Genomic DNA, 23,216 nt, shown 5'->3' with positions numbered 1-23,216 from the left:
TAGATAGATAGATAAATAGATAGATAGATAGATAGATAAATAGATAGATAGACAGGCAGATAGACAGACAGACAGACAGATAGATAGATTCTGGGGCAGAAAGCAGGAATAATGAGGAAAGAGAGAATATTTAGTAATTAGACAGCAGAGGAGCTTGTCACTGGGCAGGGAGTAATGACATAACTGCTCTCCCCACGTGGCCCATAGTCACTGACAGCCCTGTGAGTCTTGTGTCAGCCTGCCCTGCTATGTGCGTAGCTATATACGTAGGTGACACAACAGGCAGAACCCGCTGAGTGTCAGGCCCCACATACTGAGTGACTGAGCCCCAAGCCGGGAAGCACCGAGCCAACGACTGACTGTCTCCTGCCTGGGAGCAGTCTCTCAGCAGTCTCAGAGCAGTCTCTCAGCAGTCTCAGAGCAGTCTCAGAGCAGTCTCTCAGCAGTCTCGGGGAATCACTCAGGGGAGCAGGACACGTCTGGGCCTGGGAGCTGACAGCAGGTAAGTGGCTACAGAAGGCAGGAGAGGTAGGTCCCTGGGTTAAAGCTGTGGGACTGGTTGGAATCCATTTGGGCCGGTACCTGCCTGTGTATTGGGCTCTCGGCCCCGGGGCCCCTAGTAGAACTGACACTCACTGACTGGGGGTCTGTACTGGGATTCCCTAGCGCTGTGGGACTGGGGGGCAGTGAGATCCATTAGGGAAATGGCATGGGGGCAATTATGGGCTGGAAATAGAGCGAAACATTCCAAACTGCCCCCCCCATTAGCCTGAGGGGGAATCCCCGGGGCAAGTGCAGCTCAGGGGCAAATCTGTCCCGTTTCCCTTTGCTGAAAAAATTTGCAAAACTTTGGAAAAATTTGGCAAATGCGACCATTGTGCAACTTTTTTGATGCAACTTTTTCTTTTACGCAACCACAACTTTTTTTGACGTGACTTTTTTTTTCAATTTTTTTCGTGGCAAATTTTTTCGCCCCTTTCGCAAAAACTGCCAATAGCGAAATTTCTCTGCAAATCCAGGTAAAAACATTCTGCTCATCTCTACTCGGGATTCTACTGTCATTTCCTAGAGATCAGGGGCCCCTGTGTGCCAGGAAAATGCCCCGCCCCTTCCCATATTAACCCTTCCAAGGCACTCAGCCCTTATTTATTCCATTCTATTCTGGCAATCTGTGGGAATTTATTGGGCTGGGGGGGGCTGTTTGTGCCTCTGGGTACTGGGAATGCCAGGGGGGCTGTAAGGTGCCACAGACAGTCACTATTTATTGGGCTGGGGGGGCTGTTTGTGCCTCTGGGTACTGGGAATGCCAGGGGGGCTGTAAGGTGCCACAGACAGTCACTATTTATTGGGCTGGGGGGGCTGTTTGTGCCTCTGGGTACTGGGAATGCCAGGGGGGGCTGTAAGGTGCCACAGACAGTCACTATTTATTGGGCTGGGGGGGGGGGCTGTTTGTGCCTCTGGGTACTGGGAATGCCAGGGGGGGCTGTAAGGTGCCACAGACAGTCACTATTTATTGGGCTGGGGGGGGCTGTTTGTGCCTCTGGGTACTGGGAATGCCAGGGGGGCTGTAAGGTGCCACAGACAGTCACTATTTATTGGGCTGGGGGGGCTGTTTGTGCCTCTGGATACTGGGAATGCCGGGGGGGCTGTAAGGTGCCACAGACAGTCACTATTTATTGGGCTGGGGGGGCTGTTTGTGCCTCTGGGTACTGGGAATGCCAGGGGGGCTGTAAGGTGCCACAGACAGTCACTATTTATTGGGCTGGGGGGGCTGTTTGTGCCTCTGGGTACTGGAATGCCAGGGGGGCTGTAAGGTGCCACAGACAGTCACTATTTATTGGGCTGGGGGGGCTGTTTGTGCCTCTGGGTACTTGGAATGCCAGGGGGGCTGTAAGGTGCCACAGACAGTCACTATTTATTGGGCTGGGGGGGCTGTTTGTGCCTCTGGGTACTGGGAATGCCAGGGGGGCTGTAAGGTGCCACAGACAGTCACTATTTATTGGGCTGGGGGGGCTGTTTGTGCCTCTGGGTACTGGGAATGCCAGGGGGGCTGTAAGGTGCCACAGACAGTCACTATTTATTGGGCTGGGGGGGCTGTTTGTGCCTCTGGGTACTGGGAATGCCGGGGGGGCTGTAAGGTGCCACAGACAGTCACTATTTATTGGGCTGGGGGGGCTGTTTGTGCCTCTGGGTACTGGGAATGCCAGGGGGGCTGTAAGGTGCCACAGACAGTCACTATTTATTGGGCTGGGGGGGCTGTTTGTGCCTCTGGGTACTGGGAATGCCAGGGGGGCTGTAAGGTGCCACAGACAGTCACTATTTATTGGGCTGGGGGGGCTGTTTGTGCCTCTGGGTACTGGGAATGCCAGGGGGGCTGTAAGGTGCCACAGACAGTCACTATTTATTGGGCTGGGGGGGCTGTTTGTGCCTCTGGGTACTGGGAATGCCGGGGGGGCTGTAAGGTGCCACAGACAGTCACTATTTATTGGGCTGGGGGGGCTGTTTGTGCCTCTGGGTACTGGGAATGCCAGGGGGGCTGTAAGGTGCCACAGACAGTCACTATTTATTGGGCTGGGGGGGGGGGCTGTTTGTGCCTCTGGGTACTGGGAATGCCAGGGGGGGCTGTAAGGTGCCACAGACAGTCACTATTTATTGGGCTGGGGGGGGGGGCTGTTTGTGCCTCTGGGTACTGGGAATGCCAGGGGGGGCTGTAAGGTGCCACAGACAGTCACTATTTATTGGGCTGGGGGGGGGGCTGTTTGTGCCTCTGGGTACTGGGAATGCCAGGGGGGCTGTAAGGTGCCACAGACAGTCACTATTTATTGGGCTGGGGGGGGGGGCTGTTTGTGCCTCTGGGTACTGGGAATGCCAGGGGGGGCTGTAAGGTGCCACAGACAGTCACTATTTATTGGGCTGGGGGGGGGGGCTGTTTGTGCCTCTGGGTACTGGGAATGCCGGGGGGCTGTAAGGTGCCACAGACAGTCACTATTTATTGGGCTGGGGGGGCTGTTTGTGCCTCTGGGTACTGGGAATGCCAGGGGGGCTGTAAGGTGCCACAGACAGTCACTATTTATTGGGCTGGGGGGGCTGTTTGTGCCTCTGGGTAGTGGGAATGCCAGGGGGGCTGTAAGGTGCCACAGACAGTCACTATTTATTGGGCTGGGGGGGCTGTTTGTGCCTCTGGATACTGGGAATGCCAGGGGGGCTGTAAGGTGCCACAGACAGTCACTATTTATTGGGCTGGGGGGGCTGTTTGTGCCTCTGGATACTGGGAATGCCAGGGGGGCTGTAAGGTGCCACAGACAGTCACTATTTATTGGGCTGGGGGGGCTGTTTGTGCCTCTGGGTACTTGGAATGCCAGGGGGGCTGTAAGGTGCCACAGACAGTCACTATTTATTGGGCTGGGGGGGCTGTTTGTGCCTCTGGGTACTGGGAATGCCAGGGGGGCTGTAAGGTGCCACAGACAGTCACTATTTATTGGGCTGGGGGGGGCTGTTTGTGCCTCTGGGTACTGGGAATGCCAGGGGGGCTGTAAGGTGCCACAGACAGTCACTATTTATTGGGCTGGGGGGGGCTGTTTGTGCCTCTGGGTACTGGGAATGCCAGGGGGGCTGTAAGGTGCCACAGACAGTCACTATTTATTGGGCTGGGGGGGGCTGTTTGTGCCTCTGGGTACTGGGAATGCCAGGGGGGCTGTAAGGTGCCACAGACAGTCACTATTTATTGGGCTGGGGGGGCTGTTTGTGCCTCTGGGTACTGGGAATGCCAGGGGGGCTGTAAGGTGCCACAGACAGTCACTATTTATTGGGCTGGGGGGGGGGGCTGTTTGTGCCTCTGGGTACTGGGAATGCCAGGGGGGCTGTAAGGTGCCACAGACAGTCACTATTTATTGGGCTGGGGGGGCTGTTTGTGCCTCTGGATACTGGGAATGCCAGGGGGGCTGTAAGGTGCCACAGACAGTCACTATTTATTGGGCTGGGGGGGGCTGTTTGTGCCTCTGGGTACTGGGAATGCCAGGGGGGGCTGTAAGGTGCCACAGACAGTCACTATTTATTGGGCTGGGGGGGCTGTTTGTGCCTCTGGGTACTGGGAATGCCAGGGGGGGCTGTAAGGTGCCACAGACAGTCACTATTTATTGGGCTGGGGGGCTGTTTGTGCCTCTGGGTACTGGGAATGCCAGGGGGGCTGTAAGGTGCCACAGACAGTCACTATTTATTGGGCTGGGGGGGCTGTTTGTGCCTCTGGGTACTGGGAATGCCAGGGGGGCTGTAAGGTGCCACAGACAGTCACTATTTATTGGGCTGGGGGGGCTGTTTGTGCCTCTGGGTACTGGGAATGCCAGGGGGGCTGTAAGGTGCCACAGACAGTCACTATTTATTGGGCTGGGGGGGCTGTTTGTGCCTCTGGGTACTGGGAATGCCAGGGGGGCTGTAAGGTGCCACAGACAGTCACTATTTATTGGGCTGGGGGGGCTGTTTGTGCCTCTGGGTACTGGGAATGCCGGGGGGACTGTAAGGTGCCACAGACAGTCACTATTTATTGGGCTGGGGGGGGGGCTGTTTGTGCCTCTGGGTACTGGGAATGCCGGGGGGACTGTAAGGTGCCACAGACAGTCACTATTTATTGGGCTGGGGGGGGCTGTTTGTGCCTCTGGGTACTGGGAATGCCAGGGGGACTGTAAGGTGCCACAGACAGTCACTATTTATTGGGCTGGGGGGGCTGTTTGTGCCTCTGGGTACTGGGAATGCCAGGGGGGCTGTAAGGTGCCACAGACAGTCACTATTTATTAGGCTGGGGGGGGGGGCTGTTTGTGCCTCTGGGTACTGGGAATGCCGGGGGGGCTGTAAGGTGCCACAGGACAGTCACTATTTATTGGGCTGGGGGGGGGGGCTGTTTGTGCCTCTGGGTACTGGGAATGCCAGGGGGGCTGTAAGGTGCCACAGACAGTCACTATTTATTGGGCTGGGGGGGCTGTTTGTGCCTCTGGGTACTGGGAATGCCAGGGGGCTGTAAGGTGCCACAGACAGTCACTATTTATTGGGCTGGGGGGGGGGCTGTTTGTGCCTCTGGGTACTGGGAATGCCAGGGGGGCTGTAAGGTGCCACAGACAGTCACTATTTATTGGGCTGGGGGGGGCTGTTTGTGCCTCTGGGTACTGGGAATGCCAGGGGGGCTGTAAGGTGCCACAGACAGTCACTATTTATTGGGCTGGGGGGGTGTTTGTGCCTCTGGGTACTGGAATGCCAGGGGGGCTGTAAGGGGCCACAGACAGTCACTATTTATTGGGCTGGGGGGGCTGTTTGTGCCTCTGGGTACTGGGAATGCCAGGGGGGCTGTAAGGTGCCACAGACAGTCACTATTTATTGGGCTGGGGGGGCTGTTTGTGCCTCTGGGTACTGGGAATGCCAGGGGGGCTGTAAGGTGCCACAGACAGTCACTATTTATTGGGCTGGGGGGGCTGTTTGTGCCTCTGGGTACTGGGAATGCCAGGGGGGCTGTAAGGTGCCACAGACAGTCACTATTTATTGGGCTGGGGGGGCTGTTTGTGCCTCTGGGTACTGGGAATGCCAGGGGGGCTGTAAGGTGCCACAGACAGTCACTATTTATTGGGCTGGGGGGGCTGTTTGTGCCTCTGGGTACTGGGAATGCCGGGGGGGCTGTAAGGTGCCACAGACAGTCACTATTTATTGGGCTGGGGGGGCTGTTTGTGCCTCTGGGTACTGGGAATGCCAGGGGGGCTGTAAGGTGCCACAGACAGTCACTATTTATTGGGCTGGGGGGGGGGGCTGTTTGTGCCTCTGGGTACTGGGAATGCCAGGGGGGCTGTAAGGTGCCACAGACAGTCACTATTTATTGGGCTGGGGGGGGGGGCTGTTTGTGCCTCTGGGTACTGGGAATGCCAGGGGGGGCTGTAAGGTGCCACAGACAGTCACTATTTATTGGGCTGGGGGGGGGGGCTGTTTGTGCCTCTGGGTACTGGGAATGCCAGGGGGGCTGTAAGGTGCCACAGACAGTCACTATTTATTGGGCTGGGGGGGCTGTTTGTGCCTCTGGGTACTGGGAATGCCAGGGGGGCTGTAAGGTGCCACAGACAGTCACTATTTATTGGGCTGGGGGGGCTGTTTGTGCCTCTGGGTACTGGGAATGCCAGGGGGCTGTAAGGTGCCACAGACAGTCACTATTTATTGGGCTGGGGGGGGGCTGTTTGTGCCTCTGGGTACTGGGAATGCCAGGGGGGCTGTAAGGTGCCACAGACAGTCACTATTTATTGGGCTGGGGGGGGCTGTTTGTGCCTCTGGGTACTGGGAATGCCAGGGGGGCTGTAAGGTGCCACAGACAGTCACTATTTATTGGGCTGGGGGGGTGTTTGTGCCTCTGGGTACTGGGAATGCCAGGGGGGCTGTAAGGGGCCACAGACAGTCACTATTTATTGGGCTGGGGGGGCTGTTTGTGCCTCTGGGTACTGGGAATGCCAGGGGGGCTGTAAGGTGCCACAGACAGTCACTATTTATTGGGCTGGGGGGGCTGTTTGTGCCTCTGGGTACTGGGAATGCCAGGGGGGCTGTAAGGTGCCACAGACAGTCACTATTTATTGGGCTGGGGGGGCTGTTTGTGCCTCTGGGTACTGGGAATGCCAGGGGGGCTGTAAGGTGCCACAGACAGTCACTATTTATTGGGCTGGGGGGGCTGTTTGTGCCTCTGGGTACTGGGAATGCCAGGGGGGCTGTAAGGTGCCACAGACAGTCACTATTTATTGGGCTGGGGGGGCTGTTTGTGCCTCTGGGTACTGGGAATGCCGGGGGGGCTGTAAGGTGCCACAGACAGTCACTATTTATTGGGCTGGGGGGGCTGTTTGTGCCTCTGGGTACTGGGAATGCCAGGGGGGCTGTAAGGTGCCACAGACAGTCACTATTTATTGGGCTGGGGGGGGGGCTGTTTGTGCCTCTGGGTACTGGGAATGCCAGGGGGGGCTGTAAGGTGCCACAGACAGTCACTATTTATTGGGCTGGGGGGGGGGCTGTTTGTGCCTCTGGGTACTGGGAATGCCAGGGGGGGCTGTAAGGTGCCACAGACAGTCACTATTTATTGGGCTGGGGGGGGGGCTGTTTGTGCCTCTGGGTACTGGGAATGCCAGGGGGGCTGTAAGGTGCCACAGACAGTCACTATTTATTGGGCTGGGGGGGCTGTTTGTGCCTCTGGGTACTGGGAATGCCAGGGGGGCTGTAAGGTGCCACAGACAGTCACTATTTATTGGGCTGGGGGGGCTGTTTGTGCCTCTGGGTAGTGGGAATGCCAGGGGGGCTGTAAGGTGCCACAGACAGTCACTATTTATTGGGCTGGGGGGGCTGTTTGTGCCTCTGGATACTGGGAATGCCAGGGGGGCTGTAAGGTGCCACAGACAGTCACTATTTATTGGGCTGGGGGGGCTGTTTGTGCCTCTGGATACTGGGAATGCCAGGGGGGCTGTAAGGTGCCACAGACAGTCACTATTTATTGGGCTGGGGGGGCTGTTTGTGCCTCTGGGTACTTGGAATGCCAGGGGGCTGTAAGGTGCCACAGACAGTCACTATTTATTGGGCTGGAGGGGGGCTGTTTGTGCCTCTGGTACTGGGAATGCCGGGGGGGCTGTAAGGTGCCACAGACAGTCACTATTTATTGGGCTGGAGGGGGGCTGTTTGTGCCTCTGGGTACTGGGAATGCCAGGGGGGCTGTAAGGTGCCACAGACAGTCACTATTTATTGGGCTGGGGGGGCTGTTTGTGCCTCTGGGTACTGGGAATGCCAGGGGGGCTGTAAGGTGCCACAGACAGTCACTATTTATTGGGCTGGGGGGGGCTGTTTGTGCCTCTGGGTACTGGGAATGCCAGGGGGGCTGTAAGGTGCCACAGACAGTCACTATTTATTGGGCTGGGGGGGCTGTTTGTGCCTCTGGGTACTGGGAATGCCAGGGGGGCTGTAAGGTGCCACAGACAGTCACTATTTATTGGGCTGGGGGGGCTGTTTGTGCCTCTGGGTACTGGGAATGCCGGGGGGGCTGTAAGGTGCCACAGACAGTCACTATTTATTGGGCTGGGGGGGCTGTTTGTGCCTCTGGGTACTGGGAATGCCAGGGGGGCTGTAAGGTGCCACAGACAGTCACTATTTATTGGGCTGGGGGGGGCTGTTTGTGCCTCTGGGTACTGGGAATGCCAGGGGGGGCTGTAAGGTTCCACAGACAGTCACTATTTATTGGGCTGGGGGGGGGGCTGTTTGTGCCTCTGGGTACTGGGAATGCCAGGGGGGCTGTAAGGTGCCACAGACAGTCACTATTTATTGGGCTGGGGGGGCTGTTTGTGCCTCTGGATACTGGGAATGCCAGGGGGGCTGTAAGGTGCCACAGACAGTCACTATTTATTGGGCTGGGGGGGCTGTTTGTGCCTCTGGGTACTGGGAATGCCAGGGGGGCTGTAAGGTGCCACAGACAGTCACTATTTATTGGGCTGGGGGGGCTGTTTGTGCCTCTGGGTACTGGGAATGCCAGGGGGGCTGTAAGGTGCCACAGACAGTCACTATTTATTGGGCTGGGGGGGCTGTTTGTGCCTCTGGGTACTGGGAATGCCAGGGGGGCTGTAAGGTGCCACAGACAGTCACTATTTATTGGGCTGGGGGGGCTGTTTGTGCCTCTGGGTACTGGGAATGCCGGGGGGACTGTAAGGTGCCACAGACAGTCACTATTTATTGGGCTGGGGGGGGGGCTGTTTGTGCCTCTGGGTACTGGGAATGCCGGGGGGACTGTAAGGTGCCACAGACAGTCACTATTTATTGGGCTGGGGGGGGCTGTTTGTGCCTCTGGGTACTGGGAATGCCAGGGGGACTGTAAGGTGCCACAGACAGTCACTATTTATTGGGCTGGGGGGGGCTGTTTGTGCCTCTGGGTACTGGGAATGCCGGGGGGCTGTAAGGTGCCACAGACAGTCACTATTTATTGGGCTGGGGGGGCTGTTTGTGCCTCTGGGTACTGGGAATGCCAGGGGGGCTGTAAGGTGCCACAGACAGTCACTATTTATTGGGCTGGGGGGGGGCTGTTTGTGCCTCTGGGTACTGGGAATGCCAGGGGGGCTGTAAGGTGCCACAGACAGTCACTATTTATTAGGCTGGGGGGGGGGGCTGTTTGTGCCTCTGGGTACTGGGAATGCCGGGGGGGCTGTAAGGTGCCACAGACAGTCACTATTTATTGGGCTGGGGGGGGGGCTGTTTGTGCCTCTGGGTACTGGGAATGCCAGGGGGGCTGTAAGGTGCCACAGACAGTCACTATTTATTGGGCTGGGGGGGCTGTTTGTGCCTCTGGGTACTGGGAATGCCAGGGGGCTGTAAGGTGCCACAGACAGTCACTATTTATTGGGCTGGGGGGGGGGCTGTTTGTGCCTCTGGGGTACTGGGAATGCCAGGGGGGCTGTAAGGTGCCACAGACAGTCACTATTTATTGGGCTGGGGGGGGCTGTTTGTGCCTCTGGGTACTGGGAATGCCAGGGGGGCTGTAAGGTGCCACAGACAGTCACTATTTATTGGGCTGGGGGGGCTGTTTGTGCCTCTGGATACTGGGAATGCCAGGGGGGCTGTAAGGGGCCACAGACAGTCACTATTTATTGGGCTGGGGGGGCTGTTTGTGCCTCTGGGTACTGGGAATGCCAGGGGGGCTGTAAGGTGCCACAGACAGTCACTATTTATTGGGCTGGGGGGGGGCTGTTTGTGCCTCTGGGTAGTGGGAATGCCAGGGGGGCTGTAAGGTGCCACAGACAGTCACTATTTATTGGGCTGGGGGGGCTGTTTGTGCCTCTGGATACTGGGAATGCCGGGGGGGCTGTAAGGTGCCACAGACAGTCACTATTTATTGGGCTGGGGGGGCTGTTTGTGCCTCTGGGTACTGGGAATGCCAGGGGGGCTGTAAGGTGCCACAGACAGTCACTATTTATTGGGCTGGGGGGGCTGTTTGTGCCTCTGGGTACTGGGAATGCCAGGGGGGCTGTAAGGTGCCACAGACAGTCACTATTTATTGGGCTGGGGGGGGCTGTTTGTGCCTCTGGGTACTGGGAATGCCAGGGGGGGCTGTAAGGTGCCACAGACAGTCACTATTTATTGGGCTGGGGGGGGGCTGTTTGTGCCTCTGGGTACTGGGAATGCCAGGGGGGCTGTAAGGTGCCACAGACAGTCACTATTTATTGGGCTGGGGGGGGGGGCTGTTTGTGCCTCTGGGTACTGGGAATGCCAGGGGGGCTGTAAGGTGCCACAGACAGTCACTATTTATTGGGCTGGGGGGGGGCTGTTTGTGCCTCTGGGTACTGGGAATGCCAGGGGGGGCTGTAAGGTGCCACAGACAGTCACTATTTATTGGGCTGGGGGGGGGGCTGTTTGTGCCTCTGGGTACTGGGAATGCCAGGGGGGCTGTAAGGTGCCACAGACAGTCACTATTTATTGGGCTGGGGGGGCTGTTTGTGCCTCTGGGTACTGGGAATGCCAGGGGGGCTGTAAGGGGCCACAGACAGTCACTATTTATTGGGCTGGGGGGCTGTAAGGTGCTGGGACCCTCTAAAGATTTTCTTGCAGGGGGGCCCGGCGTGTTATTGGAACCCACTATACTTTTCGTTGCACTTTTCTGGATTTGCCCTAATTAATGGGTCAGATTTAGCACCATTTATATTTCAGGCCCTTATTACATCTCAGAACATTCCAGTAACATTTCAGGAGGGGGAGTCCGTTTATCCAGCTAGGCCACACTTGGCTCAGTGTTAGTGAACATCTCCCAGCATTCCCCTGGGTATAACAAGGGGGGGGTTGATGATGCAGCAGCAGACCAACCGCAAATCCGCTGAGAATTCCCAGCATGCATTGTGTTGATATTTGTGGGGCCATTTGCTACTCTGACGGCCCCTACTGTAACTATCTAATAGCCTTATGCAGGGTTGTTACCCACAAGCCCCCTGTGTGTTCTGGACTACAAGTCCCAGCATTCAGTGGTAATAACATGGCAGGAGTCACATCAGGCCCCGAGGGAATGAAAGGCTTTGGGACTGTATGTTGAATGGAATAAATAAAATATAAGCAAATGAGAGTTGGCCAGTAGAAGCCGCTGATCCATTAGCCGTATGCGTGCGGGGGGGGGGGGATCCTGCCAGCAGGTCGCTATAGGCCCATAACCTCCCATACGTCTCTATGGGAAACAGTGAGAGGAAGACTGGAGCCACTTAAGCACGAAACCCCTCATAGAAGCCATAGACCTTATACCCAGGCTAAGTGCCGCCCCCATTCCCTTGATTGGCCATGTTGGGTCCCCAGGCCACGTTATTCCTGGGCTAAGTGCCGCCCCCATTGCCGTGATTGGCCACATTGAGTCCCCAGGCCACCTTATACCCAGGCTAAGTGCCGCCCCCATTGCCTTAATTGGCCATATTGAATCCCCAGGCCACGTTATTCCTGGGCTAAGTGCCGCCCCCATTGCCTTGATTGGCCACATTGGGTCCCCAGGCCACCTTATACCCAGGCTAAGTGCCACCCCCATTGCCTTAATTGGCCACATTGAGTCCCCAGGCCACGTTATTCCTGGGCTAAGTGCCGCCCCCATTGCCTTGATTGGCCACGTTATGTCCCCTGTGACTGTATAACGACTGGGTAATTAGCCATAGGGTGACTAACGAAGGAGCCATGTGACCGCACTGTATTTCAGGTTCCACTGTAACGATGTTTCAGCAGATGATGCCTCAGTTAATTGCCCCCTCCGGTGCCATTTATTGCACAACGTGCCCAGTGTGGCAATGGGGCCCGTGCCCGTGGCTGCTGTCACTTCATCTTCCTCATCACACCCATCGGCTTCCTCTTGTCCCACCAGGGGTTAAATCCAGGAGGGCTGAAGGGTCTGCAGCATGGGGGGGGGGCAGATTTATAGAATGAGCTCACATTCATTAACTCTTTCCTGACTGTAAGGAATCTGCCAATTAATTACAGTTTTGGGGCAGTCATATTCAACTGTCATATCGGGTCACATGAGTCCAGGGGCAGTCAGCTGATTAACTAACCCCGCCCCCCCAACAAGAACTAGTGTTAAAATTATCTTTGGGGGCTTATTCACTCGCTAGTCATTTTCAGCGTTACTGTAAGTGGGGGGCAACACCCCAAATGATTTGTGGACCAGAACTGTTTATTCGATTTCTTTTGGTGTTTTTTAAATTATTTAACATTTTGCTTTTCACCTCCATTATCTGGTTGCCAGGGTCCCACTTAGCCTAGCAACCAGGCGGTTGGTTTAATGACAGACTGGGAGGATGGAAGTGGCTTTTAAAATTATGCCAAATAGTAATAATAAAAATCCATTTCTTAGTTGCCAAGCATCGCGGACCCTAGCAACCAAATTGCATTTCCTATTTCCTTTAGAAGCAGAAGAGAAACCCTAGTCAAAAATAAAACCAACTGTTAGGTTGTTGCTAAGGTGACTCGTACCCTAGCAACCATGCAGTGGTTTAATTGACAGATCCAGAATGAATGGGGGGAAAGGGGCTAAATAGAAAGAAAAGTAATAAATTGAATTGCGCTGGAGGTTTTCTATACATTACACAGAGAGTATGAAGCAGAAGGGACTCACCTGAACCCCATTCCTGCCCCACTGAACCCCCACAGTCCCATTGGTTAGAAGAGAAGGAATAAAAACTCTTATTTTCTGTTACAGGGGCCACAATGGAGGCGGGTCACTTCCAGATCCCCAATCTCTCCCCAGATCAGCAAGGTAACGCAGCGACGCAGCAGATGAGGTTGAAAAAAGACTTGCAGATTGTGTGAACACGGGTCATTCCATTGTGCCTCATGGGGGAGGCCGGTTATTATTGTTGCATTTCCCAGCAACCCTTGCAGCGCGTTCTTGCTGCTCCCATGGGAACACCTTCTAGCCTGCATGCTATTTAGTTCAGGCCCATAGATTTCATTGGGATCACTTCTCTAGGGATGCTGGGATTTGTAGTCTAGCGACTCGCAGGGAGCCACGGGATGGCAAATACTTTCAATGAAACGGGGCCACTTGGGCCACCATTGCTCTTGGCGAGTAAGATTCTCGCCATGGCAGGAACATTCCTGGTTATCCCATTGGTTTGTTAATTATTTGTAACTTTTTTGCAAAGAAAATGTGTATTGTTATGAGATTCCCCTATTCTAATTCCCATTTATATCATGTAACCCTTTCCTTACCTGTAGAATAGGATCACATTGACGTAACTGGCACAGTTCTGTGGTTGGGATCCAGTAGACTTGACCCCTCTTTACTATGAGAGAGACTGAGGAACTGGGATTGACAGCGCAATGCCTCCACCTAGTGGCCACTGAGGAGTACAGCTCAGGGAATTCCACTAGGAAAACAAAACACACTCAGTTGCAGTAACCAAGATTAAAAATTGCATTAACCAATGGGGATCCGTCTGTTCTATCAACCTCTGGCACAGACTCTCAAGGTGCCACACTCTAATGCCCTTGTTCAGTTCCAGCACTGGGCAGTGGGGTAATTAGATGTTACTGAGCCCCAGAGCAAATTCAGTTTGGGGCCCCTAAAGCTGACCTATTCTATCAGAATATATTGAAATTGCTCTATTATAAGGGCCTTATTGGGCCCCCTACACTCCTGGGGCCCACTGCAACCGCAGGGTCTGCTTTCTCTGTAGTTACGCCCCTGGCACTGGGGCTCCCAGCCAATAGAATGGCTCTCCAGCTTGTTACTGGGCAGGATGATGTCACAGACAGAAAAACAGGGGATATGGTTATCTGATCCCCTACAATAAGTTGAGTAGAACCCACAGAGGGTATCCCCCGATAATACATTTCATACTGAGATGGACCCCCCCATACAGCTAGCTCCAAAACTGCACCTTCCCTTCTGCCTGACAATGGGGGATCATGGGTAATAAGATGTGGAGGGGACCCTAAACTTTTTTTTTTTTTTGCTCAGGACCAAACTGATCCCATGTGTTTTTGTTCCCCCAACAGAGATTTTTAGGAAAGCCTTCAGCCAGGATCTAGAGAAGCTGAAGTCGGATGAGGGACTGGGGGCGCCATCTTGGGACCTGTTCATTAACCTGTGTAAAGCGCCGGCGCTGTCCATCCTGACGCAAGAGGAGGCTCAGACTGTAAGTTTATTGGCTATTGGCAAATTTTTTGCACCACAATTTTGCAGAAGTTTAGTGGAACAAACTGCCAATAGCGTAACGCAGAATTTCGGTGCAAATCCATGCCTGGCGGAAAAATTCACTAATTACCATCCAGTAGCAAAGCACTTACGCCCCCTGGAGTCTGAATGCAGGGGAAATACCGGGGGGGGGGGGCTAAACAGAAATGGAAGGGGGTAGGGGCTCCCCTTGATTTATAAGGCGTCTCACCCTGGGCATTACATTGATACCCACTGGGGCTCATACCATTCTATTCAATGCACATTCATATTTATATTCCAGTTACTGCAGCTGGCTCCGCCCTCTCAGCAGCGCGACGCCGTCCTGAAATCCATTGAAGAAAAGGGACCAAGCGCAATATTTATCCTTTATCTTTTCCTGAATCTGCACAACGAGGAGCGCTATGGGGAAATGCCGAGCTCCACTGATAACGGTACGTTCTGGGCAGGTCAGACTGGTGTGAGATATTAGGGCTCATTCACAAACACAAGATTGCCCCACATTAACACTACTTTGCCCCCATACTCACTCCTTACAACTTGTATGGTGCAATGGGCCTGCCCATAGTCATAGGGTTCCCCTAGTGGGTCCCAACTACACACCCAACTGACCAACATCAAGGGAATCAAAGCACAGTTGGCACAATTGTTGTGGTGTATACTATTTGTTTGGTGCCCACAATGACAATGGAATTCTGGGAGGTGGGACGTTTCATTGTAGGAACAATAAATGGGCCCCGTTTACAACATTGTGCCTGTGTGAAAATGGATGAGCATATTAACCTCAGACATACCAGTATAATCACAACAGAAAATGGCTTAAAAAAAATCTCAACCCCATAGGATAGGGATAGCTGCCCCATCTGAGTATGGACAAGAACGGAGAGTGGAAGAGTGGAGGTTTGCTCTGCTTTGCTCTCCCTAAGCTAAATGTGTCGACTGTATTTTATATTACCAATTTTACACCCATGTGTCAGTATCCAGTGCAATGCAGCTGTATCAACAGGAAACTGCTTTTTATTTAATTTGAACGGACTCTTTTCCACGCAGATGAGAAGTTGGGAATTATATCAACCGTACGTGACAACTTCCTGCTCGTACTGCGCAAAAAAGTCATGGAATTGGCCCAGAGATCCAGACTCAGCGCTCCCCAAGGTAAGTGAAGCAGTGACACACCATCCGCCATGCAGCAAGTCTGATGGTCCCTAGGGGGAGCCAGTGAGCTATTTTCCAGTGATAGGCCTGGTGTAGGCACAGAAACTCTCAGCAGGGAGGTGGGGTGAGACAACAATGGGTGGGGCATTGACACGCGGGGTGGGTAGGGCTATGATGTGGTGGTCAGCTATTGGCCAATTGCAGTTTCAATCTTGCAGAGTCCTGCCCAGTTTTCCAAATTGGGCTGTTTTGATCCGGACAGCCCAACTGAAAACCAGGTTGTCTGGGTCAAAACCAAACAAGTGGCAACCCTAGTCTGGTGGCTTTTTGAAATGGCGTTATCAGATCCCGCCCCCCTCTGACATCAACTGTGTTGGCATTTAGGTACCTTCTTAACCTTGGGTTGGGCCTGGGTAGATATGGGGCAAGTTAGAATGAGTGCAGGTTAGAAAATACCATTACTATTATTACTATTAGGTTACTACCAGTTCATCTAGGGTTATGCCCTGTGATCCCATCAGATCCATAGAAGATGGCATTAGGTAACTTTGGCAGCCTGTCTAACGTCTATTGGATCTACTGAAAATCTGTCTGTCTGTGGCCAGAGATAGTGTATCTGACACCTGTGTCATTTGTTACCAGGCGGAGTAAGACCCGGTTCTGCTGTTGCCACCGTGAAGCCCATGGCACCGAATAAAGAATCACCACAGGGCAAATCACAGGAAGATCCAGGTTTGTCTCTTGGTTCTACATATAATTCCAATGGTGCAAATGCTGATAAATTCTATTTGACCTCTAATTTGATCTATAAATGTTTGATCCATTGTGATATTTGACCCGGGATTGTGTAGAATTTTCATCCATTTTTATGGAGGAAGACGTGGGTACCCATTTTGGATTCAGCAGAATGTGTACTTTACATCTTTATTTATAATATATATATTTGTGTTTTAACATAAGGAGATCAACATTATATATAACATACATACTTCCAGTTGGATACAAAATACAAATCAGAAAAATAAACTCCGCCTTCTGGGCACAACCTTTAGACATTTGGCAAGTTCCCTAATTAAATAGGGCCCCTTGTGGAGTGCCAGTAACAAAACACATATATTGGGGCCCGACCCTGACCCGGCATGCCTCCGAATTTATATACCCGCCCTGTTCTGACTATTTGTGACATCACTTGCGCAAAGCTCAGGGCCCCCCTCACCCCTGCTCCTTCGCCAGATTTTCTATGGCGGAGGCTGGGGGCATATTTTTAAAAAAATAAAAGATAGAAATATAGGACAGGACCAGACAGGACTCCCCAAAATTGTCAATTGCCGATCACCACATCATAGCCCCACCCCATGACATCACCAGCCACCCATGTGATATCATGTCCCCACCCACTAACATCAGATCCCGTCCCCCTCCAGAATTAAATCCACGAAAAGGTGGCAACCCTATCTCCCCCCTATATTCCTTTGCTCACTCCTTATTACAATATACATAGATACAGGTTTTTACTGATATTTATTTTTTTGATCCTGTGTTTAGAATCTACAGATGACATTATAAAGGAAGAAAAGAAGGAGATCCACCCTGTAACAGGTGATGAGAATGATATTTCTTATAGATAATTTGTAGGATTCCATCTTTCCATGATTATTACAGATTAGCAGCAGAATATGAGTGGCAGAGGATCTTGGGATGTGTAGTTCAGCATTGATACAAATGCCGACTCTGTGCCTTCATCTTTAGAATGCTTTATGCTGGTACATTAGAAAATGTGGGGCATATAATGGGTTAAATTGCAAACTTTCAGAAATTACCTAAAAACTGCTACATTCAGCTTAGCTTTCCTGTATAAAGACATATTTACCCATTTTGGATTCAGCAGAATGTGTATTTTCTTAAAATATGTTTTTTTGGGGTTGACTTATTTATTTGCCACTTTTACCACAAATAAATCAGACAGTTTATTTTTTGGTAGTAGAAATATATGCCATGATATATGTATATACTAACTTCATTTTGGGGTCTCTAAATGCCAGATACATCAGTAATCCTATGCACAGGGGGCATCAAACTGTTCAATGGACCCCTGGCTTTCATATTTAGGATATTTTTTCTTGGTACCTAATGCTACGTGGGAGATAAGGGGCTTAATTTTAATGGAAACTGCTAAGTAGAAAGACACAGTTACCCATTTTGGATTCAGCAGAAAGTGTACTTTAATAAAATGCATGGTTTCCGGGGGTAAACCTACTGTTCCAGGATTTTTGGCTTTTGAATCTTAGTTTTGATCTATAGTTAGGTTTTGATCTATAGAAGTCCGAAATCATAAATACATATGGGGTATTGGCACATTCAAGAGAAATGAGACTTTCAGAATCAGTTGAATTTTTGTGCAAAAAAAATACATTTTTCTGGCATAAATCCCTATATGATGAGAAATTGCAATTTTTTTTTGGTATTTAGAGCTGTAAATTTCCAGAAGTGGAGGTACTCAGGCAGATTTAGAAAGCTCAGGTTCTCCTGAGAAAAAAAGGGTGTATAGTCTTCCTAGGTAAACTCAAAATCCGCACCTAAGAAATGCCCCTGGGGGCAGAATTGGGGCTGATACAGGTATAGGACCCATTGTCCAGAATGCTTAAGTCTACTAAAAAATCAATAAAACATTAAATAAACCCAACAGGGCTGTTCTGCCCCCAATAAGGGGTAATTATATCTTAGTTGGGATCAAGTACAGCAACTGTTTTATTATTACAGAGAAAAGGGAATCATTTAACCATGAAATAAACCCAATAGGGCTGTTCTGCCCCAATAAGGGGTAATTATATCTTAGTTGGGATCAAGTACAGGTACTGTTTTATTATTACAGAGAAAAGGGAATCATTTAACCATGAAATAAACCCAATAGGGCTGTTCTGCCCCAATAAGGGGTAATTATATCTTAGTTGGGATCAAGTACAGGTACTGTTTTATTATTACAGAGAAAAGGGAATCATTTAACCATTAAATAAACCCAATAGGGCTGTTTTGCCCCCAATAAGGGGTAATTATATCTTAGTTGGGATCAAGTACAGGTACTGTTTTATTATTACAGAGAAAAGGGAATCATTTAACCATTAAATAAACCCAATAGGGCTGTTCTGCCCCAATAAGGGGTAATTATATCTTAGTTGGGATCAAGTACAGGTACTGTTTTATTATTACAGAGAAAAGGGAAATCAGTTTTAAAATTCAAAATTACTTGGTTAAAATGGAGTCTATGGGAGATGGGCTTTCCATAATTTGGAGCTTTCTGGATAAGGTTTCCGGATAAGGGATCCCACACCTGTACTGTGAGTAACATGGAATGTTCTGTCCCCAGAGAGAAGCAGAGAGAAAGACAAGAAGAAGAAGGAAATGGAGAAGCATCATGTGGCCGATACAGGTAACCCCCATGCTCCCCAGTGTAACAGACCTCATACCCCTTTCAGATATTGGTGATATTTAAATATAATATTCAATACACAAACAATAAAAGGTTTCCAATAATTTATATTTATAATGCATTTTATACAAATATATGTAAAGTATAATGTTCTCCCTTTTTGTCTTTCTTCGTCATTTTGGAAACCAACAGTTGATGGACCTCGGCACAGGAACAGGAAGTACTGGGGCATCAGAAAGGATGGTAAGAAAGTGACAGAACCCCTCAGTGACTGCTAATATCCTTATCATTTACAGTAGGGGGTACATTATCCCTTATAATACATGAGTGATACTCAGAGTTCCCTGTATAACTCAGCCTGCAGCCTTGTGCCTTTATATGGGGGGCACAGAACCCCTCAGTGACTGCTAATATCCTTATCATTTACAGTAGGGGGTACATTATCCCTTATAATACATGAGTGATACTCAGAGTTCCCTGTATAACTCAGCCTGCAGCCTTGTGCCTTTATATGGGGGGCACAGAACCCCTCAGTGACTGCTAATATCCTTATCATTTACAGTAGGGGGTACAAAATGTACAATAAATCTATAATGCTTGTATGATTTGTTTTTCTTTTCTGCTTTACAGATGAGTTTTTTCACTTTATTATCATTTGCTTTGCGGTTGGCGCCTCGCTGATCTCTTCATACAATTACTCAGGTAAAAGAATGAGATCCATTGGTTAGAAGATCTGCATCCCAAGGCATGCTGGGAACTGCAGGGGGAGTCACAGTCACAGGCTGGGGAAGGTATTGTAGGTATTGTATTGGTTAATGTTTGGAAAAGAGTGTGTATGTGAAGCTGAGAAGGGGTGGGGCATCATGCAAAATAGGCGGGGCTGAGGGGCGGATTGGGGGCACACCCAGGTGGGTCAGGTGACCTCATTTGTCCTGTTTTTATTTCCCTCTCTGCAGATTGGACCGTTTCGGCTGGGATCGGGTTACTCGCTTTTGCTTCCCTAGAAACCATTGGGATCTATTTTGGTTTAGGTAAGTCACTGATTTATAATGTACATGATCCACTGTTGGGATCTGTTCCCTGAGCAGCATTAAAGTCCTGCATTAAGGGATATGATTATTCTTACAAGCGTCTGCTAGGGGTGTGGCCTAGAGGATTGGGGGCGTGGCCTGACATAACAAGGGGACAGGTTTAGTCAAATTGCACATTTTTCCCCATTATCAGCACTAATTTATTATTATTATTATATACTGTTTCCTCTAGTTTACCGAATAAGGACAGTTATCGAAGCTTTTCTACCTCTTCTCAGGAAATCGCCTCTGGCCAGTAAGTCTTGTTCCCTTTCAGCATCATTTCACTGGTTTTCATCTGACTGAAACTTCATAGGGTGGGATTATTGTGTGCCCAGAACATTCCCTCTCTGTATATTTGTATTTATATATATGGGTAGGGGGTGCCATAGTGTTTCCCTTAGACAGTACAGTATGGGGGTACAGCTTATTGTGTGCCCAGAACATTCCCTCTCTGTATATTTGTATTTATACATATGGGTAGGGGGTGCCATAGTGTTTCCCTTAGACAGTACAGTATGGGGGTACAGCTTATTGTGTGCCCAGAACATTCCCTCTCTGTATATTTGTATTTATACATATGGGTAGGGGGTGCCATAGTGTTTCCCTTAGACAGTACAGTATGGGGGTACAGCTTATTGTGTGCCCAGAACATTCCCTCTCTGTATATTTGTATTTATACATATGGGTAGGGGGTGCCATAGTGTTTCCCTTAGACAGTACAGTATGGGGGTACAGCTTATTGTGTGCCCAGAACATTCCTTCTCTGTATATTTGTATTTATACATATGGGTAGGGGGTGCCATAGTGTTTCCCTTAGACAGTACAGTATGGGGGTACAGCTTATTGTGTGCCCAGAACATTCCTTCTCTGTATATTTGTATTTATACATATGGGTAGGAGGTGCCATAGTGTTTCCCTTAGACAGTACAGTATGGGGGTACAGCTTATTGTGTGCCCAGAACATTCCTTCTCTGTTTATTTGTATTTATACATATGGGTAGGGGGTGCCATAGTGTTTCCCTTAGACAGTACAGTATGGGGGTACAGCTTATTGTGTGCCCAGAACATTCCTTCTCTGTATATTTGTATTTATACATATGGGTAGGGGGTGCCATAGTGTTTCCCTTAGACAGTACAGTATGGGGGTACAGCTTATTGTGTGCCCAGAACATTCCCTCTCTGTATATTTGTATTTATACATATGGGTAGGGGGTGCCATAGTGTTTCCCTTAGACAGTACAGTATGGGGGTACAGCTTATTGTGTGCCCAGAACATTCCCTCTCTGTATATTTGTATTTATACATATGGGTAGGGGGTGCCATAGTGTTTCCCTTAGACAGTACAGTATGGGGGTACAGCTTATTGTGTGCCCAGAACATTCCTTCTCTGTATATTTGTATTTATACATATGGGTAGGGGGTGCCATAGTGTTTCCCTTAGACAGTACAGTATGGGGGTACAGCTTATTGTGTGCCCAGAACATTCCTTCTCTGTATATTTGTATTTATACATATGGGTAGGAGGTGCCATAGTGTTTCCCTTACACAGTAAGCAGGGAGTATATGGACAGGATAATAATGATATTTTGTGTTTTTCAGGTTTACAGAAGGAGCAGTAGATCCCAAGCTGAGGAAATCCTTCCCTTATTCTCTGATCATGAACTGAAGTATTTTTCACCGGATAATTAAACCAATTGCACATTCCTGTGTTACTGGGGGGGCAGAAGCTGTTTTGGGGTTGGAGCCGCACAACATGGTACATTCTACACCGACGCCCAGTATCCGTCCCAGCATGCACTTGGATATATTCAGAATGGCTTTGTGGGACACGTGTAACTTCCGGCTGCACCTCCTGCTGAAACCTTTACTTGAAGAGGAATCAAATGGTTAATGTATGAAAAGAAATAAATGTAATGTATTGATCTCTGGCCGTGCAATAAAAGCCTCCCATCAGTAATGCGCTTTGTCTGCCCCGAAGGAACCCCACATTGGACTCATTACTACTATACCGGCCCCATAAAGTTACACTCGGGGAATCTGGGACCAGTCTGGGTCTCCCTGAAAACCATTCTGGCTCACTGTAAAGACAAGTGTTTTTATATATATATATATATCTATGGGCTGTTCCACCGCAGTAGGGTGGGAAGTGGAATGAGCCAAGTGCCAAAATTAGGGTCTGAATTACATTTTTCCTCTGATTTAATATCCCCCAGCTTCACTGTGCTGCAATCCATTGTTCCCCCTAGAGCTGCTGCTGCTTCTGGGTGGGGGGCTGATAAAATATTAAAGCAACACTGACATGGGGGAACCTGTTTGTTACAAACCCATCAGTTAATGAAGCTTCTCCAGCAGAATCCTGCATTGTAATCTGTTTTCTCTGTAATAATAAAACAGTACCTGTACTTGATCCCAACTAAGATATAATTACCCCTTATTGGGGCAGAACAGTCCTATTGGGTTTATTTCATGGTTAAATGATTCCCTTTTCTCTGTAATAATAAAACAGTACCTGTACTTGATCCCAACTAAGATATAATTACCCCTTATTGGGGGCAGAACAGCCCTATTGGGTTTATTTAATGGTTAAATGATTCCCTTTTCTCTGTAATAATAAAACAGTACCTGTACTTGATCCCAACTAAGATATAATTACCCCTTATTGGGGCAGAACAGCCCTATTGGGTTTATTTAATGGTTAAATGATTCCCTTTTCTCTGTAATAATAAAACAGTACCTGTACTTGATCCCAACTAAGATATAATTACCCCTTATTGGGGCAGAACAGCCCTATTGGGTTTATTTAATGGTTAAATGATTCCCTTTTCTCTGTAATAATAAAACAGTACCTGTACTTGATCCCAACTAAGATATAATTACCCCTTATTGGGGCAGAACAGCCCTATTGGGTTTATTTCATGGTTAAATGATTCCCTTTTCTCTGTAATAATAAAACAGTACCTGTACTTGATCCCAACTAAGATATAATTACCCCTTATTGGGGCAGAACAGCCCTATTGGGTTTATTTAATGGTTAAATGATTCCCTTTTCTCTGTAATAATAAAACAGTACCTGTACTTGATCCCAACTAAGATATAATTACCCCTTATTGGGGCAGAACAGCCCTATTGGGTTTATTTCATGGTTAAATGATTCCCTTTTCTCTGTAATAATAAAACAGTACCTGTACTTGATCCCAACTAAGATATAATTACCCCTTATTGGGGCAGAACAGCCCTATTGGGTTTATTTAATGGTTAAATGATTCCCTTTTCTCTGTAATAATAAAACAGTACCTGTACTTGATCCCAACTAAGATATAATTACCCCTTATTGGGGCAGAACAGCCCTATTGGGTTTATTTAATGGTTAAATAGGAAGCAGCCG

The 23,216-nt window shown here is 49.8% G+C and overlaps 1 protein-coding gene across 1 annotated transcript; it reads left to right on the top strand.

The window, feature by feature from the left end:
* The first annotated feature begins 248 nt into the window (after positions 1-248).
* tmem40 (transmembrane protein 40) lies at positions 249-21,788 on the top strand. The gene is made up of 13 exons (XM_031901266.1): positions 249-502; positions 12,698-12,754; positions 13,999-14,138; positions 14,460-14,610; positions 15,227-15,331; positions 15,974-16,063; positions 16,877-16,930; positions 18,696-18,758; positions 18,951-19,001; positions 19,389-19,460; positions 19,715-19,789; positions 20,022-20,084; positions 21,431-21,788. Exons 2-13 carry the CDS (start codon positions 12,706-12,708, stop codon positions 21,448-21,450), a joined length of 933 nt encoding a protein of 310 aa, XP_031757126.1. The 5' UTR covers positions 249-502; positions 12,698-12,705; the 3' UTR covers positions 21,451-21,788.
* The last annotated feature ends 1,428 nt before the right edge of the window (positions 21,789-23,216 follow it).

The sequence above is a fragment of the Xenopus tropicalis genome, chromosome 4 (assembly GCF_000004195.4).
Source record: "Xenopus tropicalis strain Nigerian chromosome 4, UCB_Xtro_10.0, whole genome shotgun sequence".
NCBI lineage: Eukaryota > Metazoa > Chordata > Amphibia > Anura > Pipidae > Xenopus > Xenopus tropicalis.
This window is presented reverse-complemented; position numbering and strand designations above follow the sequence as displayed.